The sequence below is a fragment of the Pleurodeles waltl genome, chromosome 2_2 (genome assembly GCF_031143425.1).
Source record: "Pleurodeles waltl isolate 20211129_DDA chromosome 2_2, aPleWal1.hap1.20221129, whole genome shotgun sequence".
Classification (NCBI taxonomy): Eukaryota; Metazoa; Chordata; class Amphibia; order Caudata; family Salamandridae; genus Pleurodeles; species Pleurodeles waltl.
In genome coordinates, this window is record NC_090439.1 from 462,292,440 (window position 1) to 462,307,397 (window position 14,958).

Genomic DNA, 14,958 nt, shown 5'->3' on the forward strand with positions numbered 1-14,958 from the left:
GAGTGCTCCGGGACATGAAAACCCGACGCCTAAAGACACCCCTACATCCATCACTCCTGGGCACAGGAGAAGAGTATCAAAGGGTGCACCTACGTCCCAGAGCACCCCAAGTCTAATACCTACCTGCTTTTTGTCCCTGACTGGCTTCCTAGCAAGAGCCTGCAGATTGTTTGTCAAAAGATCCAACAACGATAGAGGACCAATGGGCACCCAATGCCTTACTGCACCTCTGCCCCGGGACGGACCAGTACCACCCGGCGTGACCTATTGGTGTGGTTCAGATCAATGCCCAGTAATTACCTTTGCTCCCTGAGCTTGTAAGTCATTGTTAACTATGTGTTTGCTGAATATTGTTTTTCCTCCAAACAATAACATTGAGAAAAATTGCACTTAGTGTTGATTTTTGAAACTGCAAAGTATTTATGCTTAAAAGCCTACTTACCTGATTACAAAGTTTTTGTGTTTGAAACATATATAAAAATTGTTAATTTTCTAAATTGATCTTGGATTTATTCTTTGAGTGTGGGTCTCATTTATTGCTGTTGTGAATCCACTGGACTCGCTGCACAGTGGACTTCATTTTAGTGCACTATATAGAGAGCCAGCTTCCTAAAGACTATTTCTGGCTCTTGGTCCCCAATGTCTTGTAAACATAATGTTGAAGATTAGTTACTCCATCGGTCCATGTTAGTCCCACCATTGCTTCCATACATTTTGAAATTTCTTGGGCATCCTCTCACTTCGTATATGGTTTCCTTGAGCTTACCACACCAATCCATACCCCTCCTCTACGCCTCTAGGGAAGGCGCTGTGGTGGATTTCCATTGGCGGGCTATATCTCTTTTCGCAAAGCAGTGTCCCCAAACCAACCAATGATCTATCTCCTCTAAACCCACCCATGTCCTCCATAATGCCCAGCAGAGCTATCCAAGGTTGCAATTAGATGGAGGACCCTATAACAACAGAAAGAATCCCTATAAGGGCCACCCAGTAGGCTTGTATTACACCGCAATTCCATACAACATGAAAAAATCCCCCCCCGCCAGTGGGTCGTGGCACCTATAACAACCAAGTGAGTTGAGAATGCCCACATGCCACTGACACAAAGGTGTTATATACGCTTGGTGTAGGTACTTGAACAGCACCAAATGGAGCATAGCGGACACTGCCAACATTAGGGGCGCCATACAAGCATCCCTCCAGTCAGCGTCACATAAGTCCCCAACCCAGTCCTCCCATCTCCTTTTCAAGGGGTCCAATGTCGTGGCGGAGTGCACTACCACAAAAATAAATCTGAGACACACCCCTTTACCCAGGTGACCCATGAGGAGCTTGTATTCTAAAGGGCTATATTCTGAAATATCGCTAAGTCTTCTTGATCGGTAGAGAGGGAATGTCGGAGTTGCAGATACTGAAACAACTGGGAGGACAGCATGGCAAATTCTTCCATAAGGCAGACATCCAGACATCCAACATCATTCTTTGAGATCCCTACATTGTCCCAGCCTCGGAATCCCTCTAGAGGAGCTACTTAGGTCAGTCATATACCATTCCAAAGTGGAGTCTCTATGGCAAACTTACTATTCCACCCAGCCCATTGGCGCACAGCCCTCCACATTCTGAACACCACTGAACGTCTGTGGACGTTGGGCAGGGATAGGGGCAGCACAAAGGATGCTCATCACTTTGTCAAGCCCCAGTAAAGCGAATTCGCCCTTCTAAGCAGGTTTGTCCCACCCCCTATGTAGCCAGTCATTAATAGGGAGAAGCTGGGTAGCCCAGTAATATAGCCTCATATCCGCCATGGCTGCCCTCCCTCTTAAGTCACACGAGTACACTTCCCCATGGCCACTCTGTGAAGGACGCCTGCCCACATGAACTTGCGTCACATAGCCTATATGGTATCAAAACATGTTTGTGGGATAAATAGGGGATGATTTTGCAACACATATAAAAGCATCAGGAGGACCATAATTTCAAAAAGCGCATCTCTGCCCATAACATTTAGGGGGGCGGGGTTAGCCCAGTGTTCCATATCATTGCGAACCTTACGCGTCACAGGGCACAGGTTCAGTCTCCATGTTAAATCTGGCTCCCAGGAGATGTGCATCCCCAAGTACTGACAACTAACCCTGGGGATCTGGATTGGAGATTGCAAGTCCTCATCATGGCAGTCACCCTGCAACTGGACCAACTGGGACTGCTGCCACCTATAGGGATTCCTCAATCCAACTTCTGGAATCTTCCTAAATACTGAGGATGACCCAGGACACTGCTTGGTGTGTGGCGAGCCAATGAAGCAGTTTACTCGACTTGTCTCCCCACTCGTACACCTGCTGCATCAAGGTCAACCAACATTTATGGGCCTCTTTCATTCTTAACTGACGTAGGGACAGTCTATCTAGTTCATATTGATGCCTATTTTAGTAAGTAAATACCCACAGGTCTTTATACTCTCAGACTAGAATGGAAGTCTCCAAGTTAGCAATTCGTCTGAGGTTTTTCACAATCTAAGACCCTGAGGTAACAGCAGGCCACCCCCGAACATAAGCTTTGACAGTCCCTCACATGATTTCCGCTGATTTCACCGAACCCTCGTTCAGACCAAGAATGGTCACAAGTTCATCACAGAGAAATTCAGTGAATTTCTCATCTTGGAGAAACCAAGTGTTAAGGCCCCAAATTGGACAGTCATCCTGGCGAGGTGCGTGAAAACAAACTAGGACTGGGGCATGGCCTGATATCCCATGGGGCAAAATCTGTGTCCCGGTACTGCGGAGAAGGTCATCAGCAGGCAAGAACAAGTAGTCAATGCAGGACAAGGACCCTTGGGCAGCAGAGACATGGGTGTATTCCACTGCCTCAGGATGCCATATGTGCAAGGCATCAGTGAGACCAAATCCCCTTGACCAGTCCCCCAGGCCTCGACTGTGTCGCAGAGTACCCTCCTGCAGGCTGAACCAGCCCTACACTCCATAATATCATCAATATCCTCACCTATTATAGTAATCCCATGGGGTGGGGTTGCCACAACCAACTCTCTAATAACTTTTAGCGTGGATTGGTGCAAGGCATTGGAATATAGACATTTACAATGTTATAAGGCATGCCTTCCAACCAGCCTTTCAATATTATATACCTCCCCGGGTGTTGCCAGTTACCTTTGTGACAGCCAGAGGTAGAGACTTGTGTAAGAGGAGGGCCAACCCTCTGGATCCTCTGGTGTGTCCAGCATGGGAAACCCTATCATATCTCCTGCGGGTCAAAAATTGTCAGTTTTGACCCTGCAGATGCATTTCTTGCAACAAGAGTATGCCCAGTGCGTGATGCTGAATGAATTGGAAAACTGCCCCCATTTAATACGGTCCAGTAGGCTGTTAACATTCCATGTCATAATTGTTAGGGAATGAGGCATGGTAAGAATGGTATGGAATCTGTACCTTGTAAGGCCGTACGTCCTCAAGAACAAGACCAGTAAACAGATATAAATTTGAGGGGATATCCAAAAAACCCTAGAGGTTGCAGAACATGGTAATAAATCTGGAACGGAAAACATTCAAAACAACATTCCTTCTCCTTACCCTTCCCTGCCCAAAGAAGCATCTGTTACCTATCCCAAACAAAAACACAGAACCATCTATGAAATTATAGAGGGAGGTTGTACCCAGGTGTGCGAAAAGGATCCCAGCCACTACTCTCAACAGTAAACAACAAAAATAATTGCATAGGATACAGCAGCGCTGGTGTGCTAATAGTATCTAGGCTGCAATATAGTCAATCATCCGGAGGGTTCAGCTGCAGGGGTATCCGATCTGCCAGGACCTCATGGACATCATCTCTATCTCGCCACCCCACCTCCATCAGAATCTGTGATGGCATCGGCCTTCACAGGCCCCTTTGGTCACCGGCGCAATCTACTTCGCAGTTTCTTTCCCTTTGGTCTCTCTTGTCTGCAATTGCCCATCTGACGCGAGTATAAGGAACCCACAGGAAACAAGGGACTAGAGATAACTGGACGCCGCTCAGTCAACCATGTCCAAGCCTCTTTTGGGGACTCAAAAACTAAAGTCTTGGATTGATGAATCACTCTTAATTTAGCAGGGTACAGCAGCATGTAGGAAACCTGCATGGTACGTAGTTTTGCCTTGATGTGGTCAAAAGACTTACGCAAGGTCTTCACCCTGCGAATGTAGACCAGGAAAATCAATATGCATTCTGATTGGAATAGTAGTTCTTTGTCTAGGCGTGCGCCCTGGAGATCTGCGTCCCAGTCTTTGTAGTTCATAAAATGGGCAATTAGTGCCTCGGTGGAGGCCCAAGAGGAGCGATGCGCCTGCTCAATCACAAAGTGAGGGAAAAGCTTGTGGGGTCTAGGGAGAACCGGAGCCAACGCTTGAGAAAGCCCTTAGGGGGCCCGCCCTCCGAACGCACGGCAACGCCAATAAAACAGATTATTTTGCCTGGCCCTATTTTCAGCACCCTCTGTACATTCCCAAAGGTGCTTCATGTCACGGGACAGGTAGGTCACCTCAGATGAGAGGTGTTTAACAGTGTCTTCCAAGGTACAAATCATCAAGATAGCAATCCTTGCTTCCATCTCTAAGACTCTTTCGACTGTCTGGCGTAAATCCTGACGCAGCCGGGAGGCATCAGCACTTACATCACAAATATTTGTCTACAGCAGTCTTGGAGTCGTTAATAGCCTGCAGGATGATTGATGTATTATTTTCAATTGTAGGAGCCTCTTGGCTCCCCCCGGTCCTCCGGTGGGGGTTGTATACTTGTCCATTTTCCTTTGGCTTGATTGGCCTTTGTTGCGGCCCATGCCGCCTTAAAGATGGTAATTTGGAAAGTGGGCAGGGTGGCAACAAGTAAGTTGGGGACTGGCAGCCTGGAAAAAAAATGAAAGTCCGTACAAAATCCCAAGACTAGAACCAAAGCAGGCAGAGGCCGATCAGCTTGCACCAGGCACTGGGACTGGGCAGCATGAACAGTCAGCGCTAGTCCCCATAGTCATATGGCGCCACTAGTCAACAAAGTCTAGGAAGGTGGGAATCGGTCTTGTGTTATAAAGGTCTCCCACACAGATATAAACAGGCTCGTGCAGACAGACAATATTCATAAGGTGGAGGGCCAAACAATGAATTCCAAGGGCAGTGTTGTACAAAATTATGGAAGTTCAATCAATTTCATGTATTTCTCCTCCTTCCGCTTTCGGGTCAAAATAAAATATACTGATAATTGAAAATAACAAATTATAGGGAAATACTCATGAATGTATTAGGATTAGTTCCAATGCATAAGGATTTTGTAAATAAACATAAAGGCGACATGTAAACACTGTAAATATTTTGTTCACTGTAGGAGTATTTATGTATTAATTTTAATGTTTAATTGATTTCTTTTTCCTTTTATATTTTTTCTTTTTACTAAATCATGGTTATTTACGTTTGTATTTTTCTAGCCCTGAAGAAGTCCTGTGGGACAAAACGCGTTGGCTATGGCTATTTTTATTTTATATGAAGTTGTATATGGAAAATTACAAGTGAACTAATAAAAATAATCATGACAAAAGAAGATGTGGTCGATGAGATAATGTTCACATATGGTGCTGCATAAGGATATAAAGACACAGAGGAGATTTATCCCTTTTTTTCCACAAGTGGATGTATATAGGTGCTGAGTCTCGTCCTTTTTAATCATGTTTTTACTAGTGCTCGAATATGTTAATTCCTAATACTGCAGTTTGTATATAATGAGAGAAGAGCGCAACCTTAAAATTCGTATATGTCTAAGCATTTGTACTTTATGCTTTGGATTGGTTAGTTATTTTAGTTGAAATTGCAGACCACAAGAAACACATTTATGTATATTGAAATTATTTTAATTGAGCAAGCAATAAAGAATACTTACAGTGGCTCTCATTTGTATATACACTGAAAGGGACAGCAGAAACAATAAATAAGCTCATGTAGTTTACACATTTATATACCTATTGTGGAAACTAAAGGACGCTGCCTAGCCTCCTGCTTTACATCAGTGCTAGGCCTGGCAGTTCTTGGTGTGGTTTCCCCTGTCTTTATGGCTTCTGACCTCCTGTTTTCTGATCCTGTACTGAATTCAGTTTTTGCTGGCTTTAGGACTCTGGGCACTTTACCACTGCTGAGCAGTGCTAACGTGCAAGTGCTTTCTGTCTAAATGGTATTGGTGACTGGTGAATCCTTGATTGGCATTTCTGATTTAGTAGTAGGTCCCTAGTACAATGCACAGTGTGTGCCCATGGCCTGTAAATCAAATGCTATTAGTGGGCCTGCAGCACTGAATGCGCCACCCACATGAGTAGCCCTGAAAACATGTCTCAGACCTGCCACTGCAGTGACCGCATGTGGACGTGTTACTGCCAGTTCAACTTGGCAAGTGCACCCACCTTCCAGTCCAAAACAATACCTTTTACTACATGTAGGTCACCCCTAAGGGGCAGCCCCATGGACAGGATGCAATGTTTTAAAAGGTAGAACATGCACTGGTGTGTTTTACATGTCCTGATAGTGAAATACATCTAAATTCAGTTTTCACTATTGCATGGTCTATCTCTCCCTTAGTGTAACATGGGATTTGCCTTGTAATATATTTTAAGTTTAGTTTCCCATTGGAAGCAGATAGAGATATGGAGTTTGGGGGTCTCTAAACTCACAATTTTAAAAATACATTGTTTTTTTTAAGTTGTTTTTTAAATTTTAAGTTTGAAAATGCCACTTTTAGAAAGTGGTAATACAACAAAGAAGGAATCCAGAAGGAAAAAATAAATAAAGACACAACTAACCAAGTGAAAACCACAATTTCTCACTGGAACTTAATTTCTTTTAATGTAATCAAACTAATTAAATCAGTGTCAACGAATTACCTGTGCAACTAAAAAACTAACTAAACAAACTAACCCACCAGATAAAATCTAAATATATACAAATCTTATACATAAAGCACCGTAATATAAAGCAAAAGGCTGCTTAAACCATCCAGTGGCAAGCAGTAGCAGAAACAGATAGTGACCGTAGTCCAAGGGGAGTATCTGGCCTCAGTGAGGAAAACCAATCACTGGAACAAAGTCCAATACAGTCCTCAAGTTATAAATCCAATAATTCAGAAATTCCGTTGGTCACTCCTTTGAGATAACAGTCGACGCGTTTCGGCCTTATAACATCCAGCCTCTTCAGGACAATGGAAAAGGTGCCTTACGGCAGAAGATGCAAATATGCATCAACTAAATGCTTGGTAGAGAACAACTGAAAACTCAAGCGCTGCTCTTAAAAAGCGGCAAACCGGCATCGTCAATTCCCAGAAGCCAACTTTTAGAAAGTGGGCCTTTTCTTGCTTAACCAGTCTGTGCCTCTGCCTGGTTGTGGAATACACGTTTGAGTCAGGATGACAGTTGGGCTGTTTGTGAATTCACTTTCGACAGTCACACAAAGGGAGCTGAGGTGTGCCCTGCATATCCTGATGGGCCTTCCTGGGCTAGAGTAGTGGGAGGAGCTGACACTTGCACCTGAATAGGACTGTGCTTTTCCTTACACAAAGCAGTCTCCAAACCCCTGGAGTGTGCCTGGGGCCAGGGCAGGAAAGGCAGGGTCTTGTGCACTACAAAGACGTTTACAAAGACTTTCCTTTGAAGTCTGTCTACTTCAAAGGCAGAAATGAGTTTAAATATTGGACCTCTGAGACCACAACCATAGAATCCTTCTGGACTGAGGACATTCTGCTAGGAAAAAGACCTAGATGCTGTAAGAGGGACTGCCACTCCGCCGGTTGCTTCTATTATGAGAGTGAAAGGACTGGGCTTTGCTTTCTACATCCTGCTTCCAAAGGTTCTCCAAGGGCTTGGACTGAGCTTGCCTCTTTTTAGAGGTGTCAGGGACATCAAATACTTCATCTGCCAACACCTGGGCTCTCTTGCTGAGAGTCCTGACTTACCAAGTGGTACCATATCCAGTTCCTGAGCCCCTGGGAGGGAGTTCTGGTGTAGCCAAGAAGAAACAAAGTACGTCAACTCCAGAGCAACTATGGAACCGGTGCCGCTGTCCAACTCCGTGGCGCTGCCTGCACCGGAGCTGTGGTCTCCGCTGAGTGCAACGACCACGGCCGTCATCGCAGGCTTGATGCCACTGCAGCGCCTCCAAAGTCCCACCACAGCATGAGACCTGAGAGACATTTCACAGACGTCTGTGAAACCCGACTCCACAGCACAATACAGCGAAGTCGACACCTCGCGTCATGGCCAGCTTGACTCATCAACCGTGCTGGATCGTAAGGAACCTATGCCTCGCCACTGATGCCACATCACCCCCTCCTGCAACCATAAGGAACTGGTGCCTCACCTCCCCTGCCTTGCAGTAAGGAACAGACGCCTCACCTCCCCTGCAGCAATAGGGTATCAACACTGCACCATCAACGCCTCACCTCCCTGACTCCGTGGAACATCTTTGAATCCTCATCATTTTTTAATGTACTGCATCTGGGGTCCCTGCAACTTTAACTTTTTTTTTTTCTCTCTCTCTCTCTCTCTCTCGCTCTCTGGTTATCTTAACTGTGTGGCTCCCTTACCCTGACTAGACCCTCATTGGACAGGGTGCAAACCACTGCCAACTAGAGACCCCCATTTCTAAAAATAAGCCATCCATTTGTTGTGTTTTATGGCTCTCTGCTCCTTTATTCCATGTCACAGCTATATAATTATATATTCACAGTGAAACTGGAGGTTTTGTTTTCATTCTACCCCTTATAAAGAAGAACCCAAAATTAACCCAATCATTTACCAAGCGTTCACTCCACACATTCATGTCACACAAATGCAAATAAGCTCTCTTTAGACACGGCTGGACTGGGTTCCTGCCTCTTGCCCTAGATGGTGTGGTACTCTGAGAGCTTGAAAGCAAATACAAACTGCTGATTTCCTTAGGAATATATCAACCACAAATCTATAATTAGCCACAAATAATCAAAGAATCCATACAAATTGTTTTAGATTTTACACATCCTTTCTTTCACAGAAAATTTCAATTACTGTTTTCTAATCTTTTTTCATTTAAATGTTAATTAAAAATAAACTGAATCAAAATTAGTAATATTTGAGGAAGGAAAATGGGTTTGGAGAATGGCAAATTACACTTTCTTTAAAGTTGTTTTATTTATTTTTTGCCTATTTTTTAAAAATGTGCTTCTCAAGATTTAAGTCTTATTGGATTTTGACAGGGACCAGTTAGTGCTTTCTGTTTCATAATACATACTTAGAGCACTGCTCTAACAATATGTAAGTTGAATGTTTGCCCACCACACACTAAGCAAGACACCCGTAGATATGAGGCTATAGTATGTTGATCAGTCCCCAAAGTTAATAGAAGGTACTAACAGTAGTAGATGGTGCTAGGTATATTCTACTGGTGTGCCCTGGGAAGAGTATGTGAAAATTGTACACTTTATTTAAAGATCTAGCTACGTGTCGCATATCTTGTCATAAACATGTTCAGATATCAGTTTACCCCTGATCGCACCTGCCGGCCCTCCCCCCCACCCCGGGGGGGGGGGCAGAAAGCCAGGGATTTTTTTTAAATATAGGGCTGGGAGCAACCTAGCATGGGCATGGCCATGTCCCCTCAAATAAATGGGACAACAGTCTTTCTGCCCCCTGAAAGGCAACAAGGGGTAATTACCCCCAAAATCCCCCCCTGGGGCAGAGAGCCACCGTATGGCTGGAATATATTATATACTTTTAATAAAATAATGGGGTGGGTCTTGCCCATCCTCATATCAGGCCCCACCCTCACCCCTAAAACCTCACCAGTCTTCCCTGCGGACTGAAGCATTCCATCGCAATGGCAAGTGAGAGGACATGTGATTCTTTTGGGTGTTGTTTTTACATATGGGACAGGAGAGTGTGCCTAACTCCCAATATCATTCCATTTGCAAAGCTAAACAGCGCACCTTGTGGGCTTGAGTAGGCGGTCACCTAGAAAAACCTACCAGACCCAGACTTCTAAAAACTATGCATGTTACACATAGTGGCCAGGCAAAATGGGCACCTTCCTTACTGTACTGGGTTATTATAATAATGTCAGTGAAGCTTGGTGCCCAAGGGCAAGAGTTGGCCACCTAACAAACCTACTAGGATCACAAAAGGTACACTATGCAACAAAAAATCCTGAGCACTCAAAAGCAGTACTTCAAAACATCCAAATTCAATTTGAGTTTGTTCGATGTTCCTTAATTAGTTCCACGAGTGCCTCCTTTCGTCTGTACTTCTTACAACAGTTCAGTCACAATGAAAAGGTTTTCTACAAGAGCCATAAAACAGAGTGGTAATGGTATTTTATGTAATTTTTGTAAAACGTTATGACTTTATGTGCTCATAGGTGAATAATTATCATGTTAGTACTAAATGAAGAAGGAATATTGTGCAGATAGGGCGTATCTTTTATAAATTAATTGCTTTTGTACATGTAATTCTAATGTTGAGCACTACCTGGTGTTAGCTAGGTGCAAATATGCTGCAAATATGCTGCCTTATTTTATAATTGTTTTTTGGGAGGGGGAGAAAATATTGTTATATTTACACTTTTGCTGGTATTACTGGACTCTATGACACAGAATAATCTATTGGTGATTTACATTAAGCAGATGGTGTTTACATTTAAGAATACTTAAGGTTCATTATTAGTTTATATGCTTGCATGAATAGCCATGGTGTGTTTTATGGTTGAGGGTTTTCTTAATTTGGCATAGATGGGTGAGCCTACCTCTCGAGTTTGGACGCTTTATCTCACTTTCAGCATGTTTGAACTTGTGCACTATTCTTGTTATGGCTTACAAAAACATTATAAACGATGTAAATGAGATGTGGTATTTTAATTTAGTATATGAGTGGGTATGAATTCTATGTATGATTTAATGTTTCAATGGTATTTCTGTACTGCATAGTGTATATGCTCCCTTACACTTATGGGCTTGGTGAAGGTACTTAATCTAAAAGTTATTATCAGCAAGTGACACATGATATATTTGTTTACAGACCTGAGGAAGTCTCAGGCTACCAAGCCATTACGACAAAACATGTGCTGGCTGTTAAGGGAAAAACTTACCACTTGTGGCTTTTGTGGTAAACCTTTTCATTGTGACTGAACGGATGTAAGAGGTACAGACAAAATGAAGCACTTGTGGAACTAATAAAAGAACAACGAGCAAACAAATTTAATTTGGGCTTTTTGAACTACTTCTTTTTAGTGCTCAGGATGATTCTTTGTTGTATAGAGTTCTTTAAACTATAAATCAAGGGGAGTCCAAGGTGGTGTGCTCTGAATGCACCCCACCCCATTTTCCTACCAACAATGCCCGCAAACCTCAAACTTTGACTAAAAACACACATTTCCCTCACATTTCTATGAGGAAAACTTCTGGAACCTATGGGGAGTCACAACTTCCCTACCACACAGCATTCTCACAAGCCTCTAAAAAAAATAGTACCTCACTTGTGTGGGTGGGCCAAGAGACCTTGACACAAAATGCCAGAAATTGCTACATGGAGAGATCAGCAATAAGGGTAGATGTGGGATTTGGGCTCAGCCACCACCCATAAAACCTATCAATCACAGATATTTATTATTTAAAAAGCAGAAAACAAGGAGATTCTGGGGTGGTGTGCCTTGTGTGAATCCCACAAGATTTTCTCATCCACAATGCCCTGCAAATCTAAAACTTTTCCTGAAATCACCCAATTTTCTTATGTTTCTGTGATGGAAACTTCTGGAATCCGCAGGAATCCACTAAATTCCTACCACCCAGCATTGTCCCACTTGTGCAGATAAAAAAGCTGTGCTACTGGTGTGATTCGGCCTAGTGCCTGAAACAGGAATGGAGACTTTTAAGAAATATATACCTTTCCTGGTTTACCCATGGGTTCCACACTGTTGTCCAACACAAACTGAGAGTAGGTTGAAAGCATTAAAAAAAAAAAGTAAAAATAGGCTACCTCTTTTAAAAATGCCAAAACTGTGGTAAAACATTTTTTTTTGTTTTTTTTATTCAGCTCTGCCTGTTCCTGAATCTTGGAAAGATAGCGACTTTAGCACAGCGAACCATTTGTTGATGCTGTATTTATGAAAAAAACAACAACAAAAAGACACTTTTATGCAGAGCATTGTTTTTCAATTTTTCTAAAAAAAAAACCCTCAAAATTTAGTTATATTTTGGGGCATTTTCTCAGTTCCCTCCAGGGGAATTTCCAAACCCTGGTTACCTTTAAAATCCACAGGATGTTGGGAAAAAAAAGGACGAAAATTTGGCATGGATACTTTCCGTGGACAAAAGGTCATGGAGGCCTAAGCACAAATTACCCCAAATAGCCAAAAATAAGGGCTCAGCACCGGGAGAGCGGGGTGGCCCAGCTGTTAAGGGGCTAAATAGTGTTTAGGACATCAGAAAATACACCTTTTTGAAAAACTGAAATCCGCTTACCTTTATTAACGGTGATCTGATCTGAAGCACTGCAAGCTTTTTATCAGGAAGTAAGTATACTACAATAGAATAAAAGAGAAATAATTCATTAACCTTGTAGCGACTTTTTCCTCAGTGAGGTGTAAACACATGCAGGATATTTAATAGTACATTGCTAACAGATAACTGGAAACAGCATGTTTAGGTTCTTTTGATGGAAATAGTAGTGTGGCAAAAAACGACATGAGAAATGCTGCATCCATAGCATTCAAGAGACTGGTGTGCTTCTGCGGCTCTCAATTGTCTCGTCCTTAATTTTTTACCTCTCTTTTGTAATAGAATTCTGGGTTGCAACATATTTTTAAGTAACATACTAGTTGACCAAACTCTTTTTCTTAAGTTCCACTCTTGTAGCTGCCATTTCAACTGCCCAACAGTCTCCACATCCTTAAAAGAAATAGCAAATGCAACATAAAGGAACATGGTAAGCCCGCCCTTACCTCCAGGATTTAGGGAGGTAACCCCACCATTGTTTAAAATGAAAAACAGCAAAGTGAGTAGCAGTATCGCAGGATCCCTTTCAGGATTCACTGTTGTTGGACCTGGCCCTTTTTACAAGCTCATCCCCAAACTTTTTGTCTTCCTCCTCCTATATTTTCTGACCCTTTTGTTGACGTTAGGACTCTGAACACTTTACCACTGCTAATCGGTGCTAAAGTGCATGTGCTCTCCCTTCCAAACTTGGTATGATTGGCTTACATCTAATTGGCACATTGAATTTACCTGCCTATCCCTTGTACAGTGGTATTCTTATACCCAGGGCCTGTAAATTAAATGCTACTAGAGGGCCTGCAGTGCAGCATGCGCACCCACAGAAGTAGCCTTTCAAACCTGTCTCAGGCCTGCTTCCACAAGGACCTGGCATCTAAATTCACTTGCCAGGCCTGGAACTTTTACTACATAGATGTCACCCCTAGGGTAGGCCCTAGCTAGCCCTATTGGAAGGGTGCTGTGTATGTAAAAGGTAGGACCTATGTCTTCATGTACTGTAAGTCCTAGTATTGACAAATTTGGTTTCTCACCACTGTGAATGCTGCCTCTCTCATAATACTGTATTGGAAATGTCCTAACATATCTAAGTGGTATTGTCTGATCTATGCGGGGTGGCGTAGGCATGTCTGGTATGGTTATAATGGTAGTGAGAAATGCTGCTTACTCGTGTAGATGGATTTTTATTACCATTATAGAAATGCCACTTTTAGAAAGTGCGCATTTCTCTGTGCTTATGGCTCTGGTGTTTTGCAGCTTGCCTGCAATTCACGTCTGGGGCAGAGTGACAGCTGGGCTTTGTGCATACTTTTCAGACAGCCTGTACACAGGGAGAGTGGAGGTGTCACAAGAGTGCATCTGCATACTGAATGGGATTCCTGAGCCAGGAGGGGGATAGGCAGTGCACACCTGCGTTTGTAAAGGCTGTGCCCTGACCTCATACAAAGAGCATGTTTACTCTTGGAGGAGCGAGAGGACATCCCCGAAACCAGTTAGTGCTGGTTGGAACCCTCTCTCCCCTTTTTGTGGAGGCTGCACAAATTGAGTTTAAGTACTGGGGGCTGTTGCCTACATTTTGGAGAGCACTTTTGGAACTGGAACACAACCTCTGTCAGAAGGACTACTGGATGGTGCGAAGGACTCATCTGGACTGCTCTTCTGTTTGTTGCCCTGACGCCTGCTGGGTGGCACAAAGGACTCATCAGGATTGTTTTTTTGCTTGTTGCCCTGCTGCCAGTACTCCCTGACGTGCACTTCCCTGCCACTTGCTGGTCTGCCAGGAGGAATCGCAACCGTTGGCCCTGTGTGCTGGCCTGCCTGGTGTGCCCCAGAGTTTCTCCCACGAAGCCTGGTGCGTGGAGGGCACCAGTTTTGTTCCTGATCTCCCTCCAAGTCTAGCACCAGTAAAGCGCTACATTTACCTTTAGTGGTTGTTACCTGGTGCAGGGAGGATGCTTTTTCATTTGCTTTTCCAGCGCAAGGGAAGTGCTGTATCCTGCTGTCCCAGCGCTCGGAGAACGATTTAGTCTTGTCAACCTTGGCTGGAGCAAGCGCCCCGGTATCACCCTGTGTGCGGGCTCCCCTCTTCCCGGCGTGGTGTAGCGCAGGCAAGCGCGCTCTGTGCTGAATCCCAGTGGCACATGCTGGCACCTACTTGGGTGCGATCACTGCAGCGGCCTGGGTGAAGAGAAAAGGAGAGGACCTTTGTTGGAGCCGCTGTACAGCCTGCTTGCGGGCAGCGGCCCTGTGAGAACTGAAACAGCGGATCAGGATTCCCAGGGGCTTGGGGGGCCGCGAACACCACACATGGACAACCGACCCCTAGGAGGGCCTCAGGCAGCCTTGCTCTCATGAGGAGTGAGGTTGCCTCTCCTTGCGAGGTTCGCAGGGGATGATCCTTTGTGGGCATTGCCACAGTCGCACTGCATG

At 44.1% G+C, this 14,958-nt stretch overlaps 1 protein-coding gene across 1 annotated transcript in view; it reads right to left on the reverse strand.

Annotated features, from left to right (window-relative positions):
• Positions 1-14,958, reverse strand: part of PSMG2 (proteasome assembly chaperone 2) — an 85,001-nt gene that overhangs the window by 36,935 nt on the left and 33,108 nt on the right. The window contains exon 3 of the mRNA XM_069219932.1: positions 12,502-12,560. Coding sequence (XP_069076033.1) covers positions 12,502-12,560 — 59 coding nt within the window. The remainder of the gene's footprint in view (positions 1-12,501; positions 12,561-14,958) is intronic.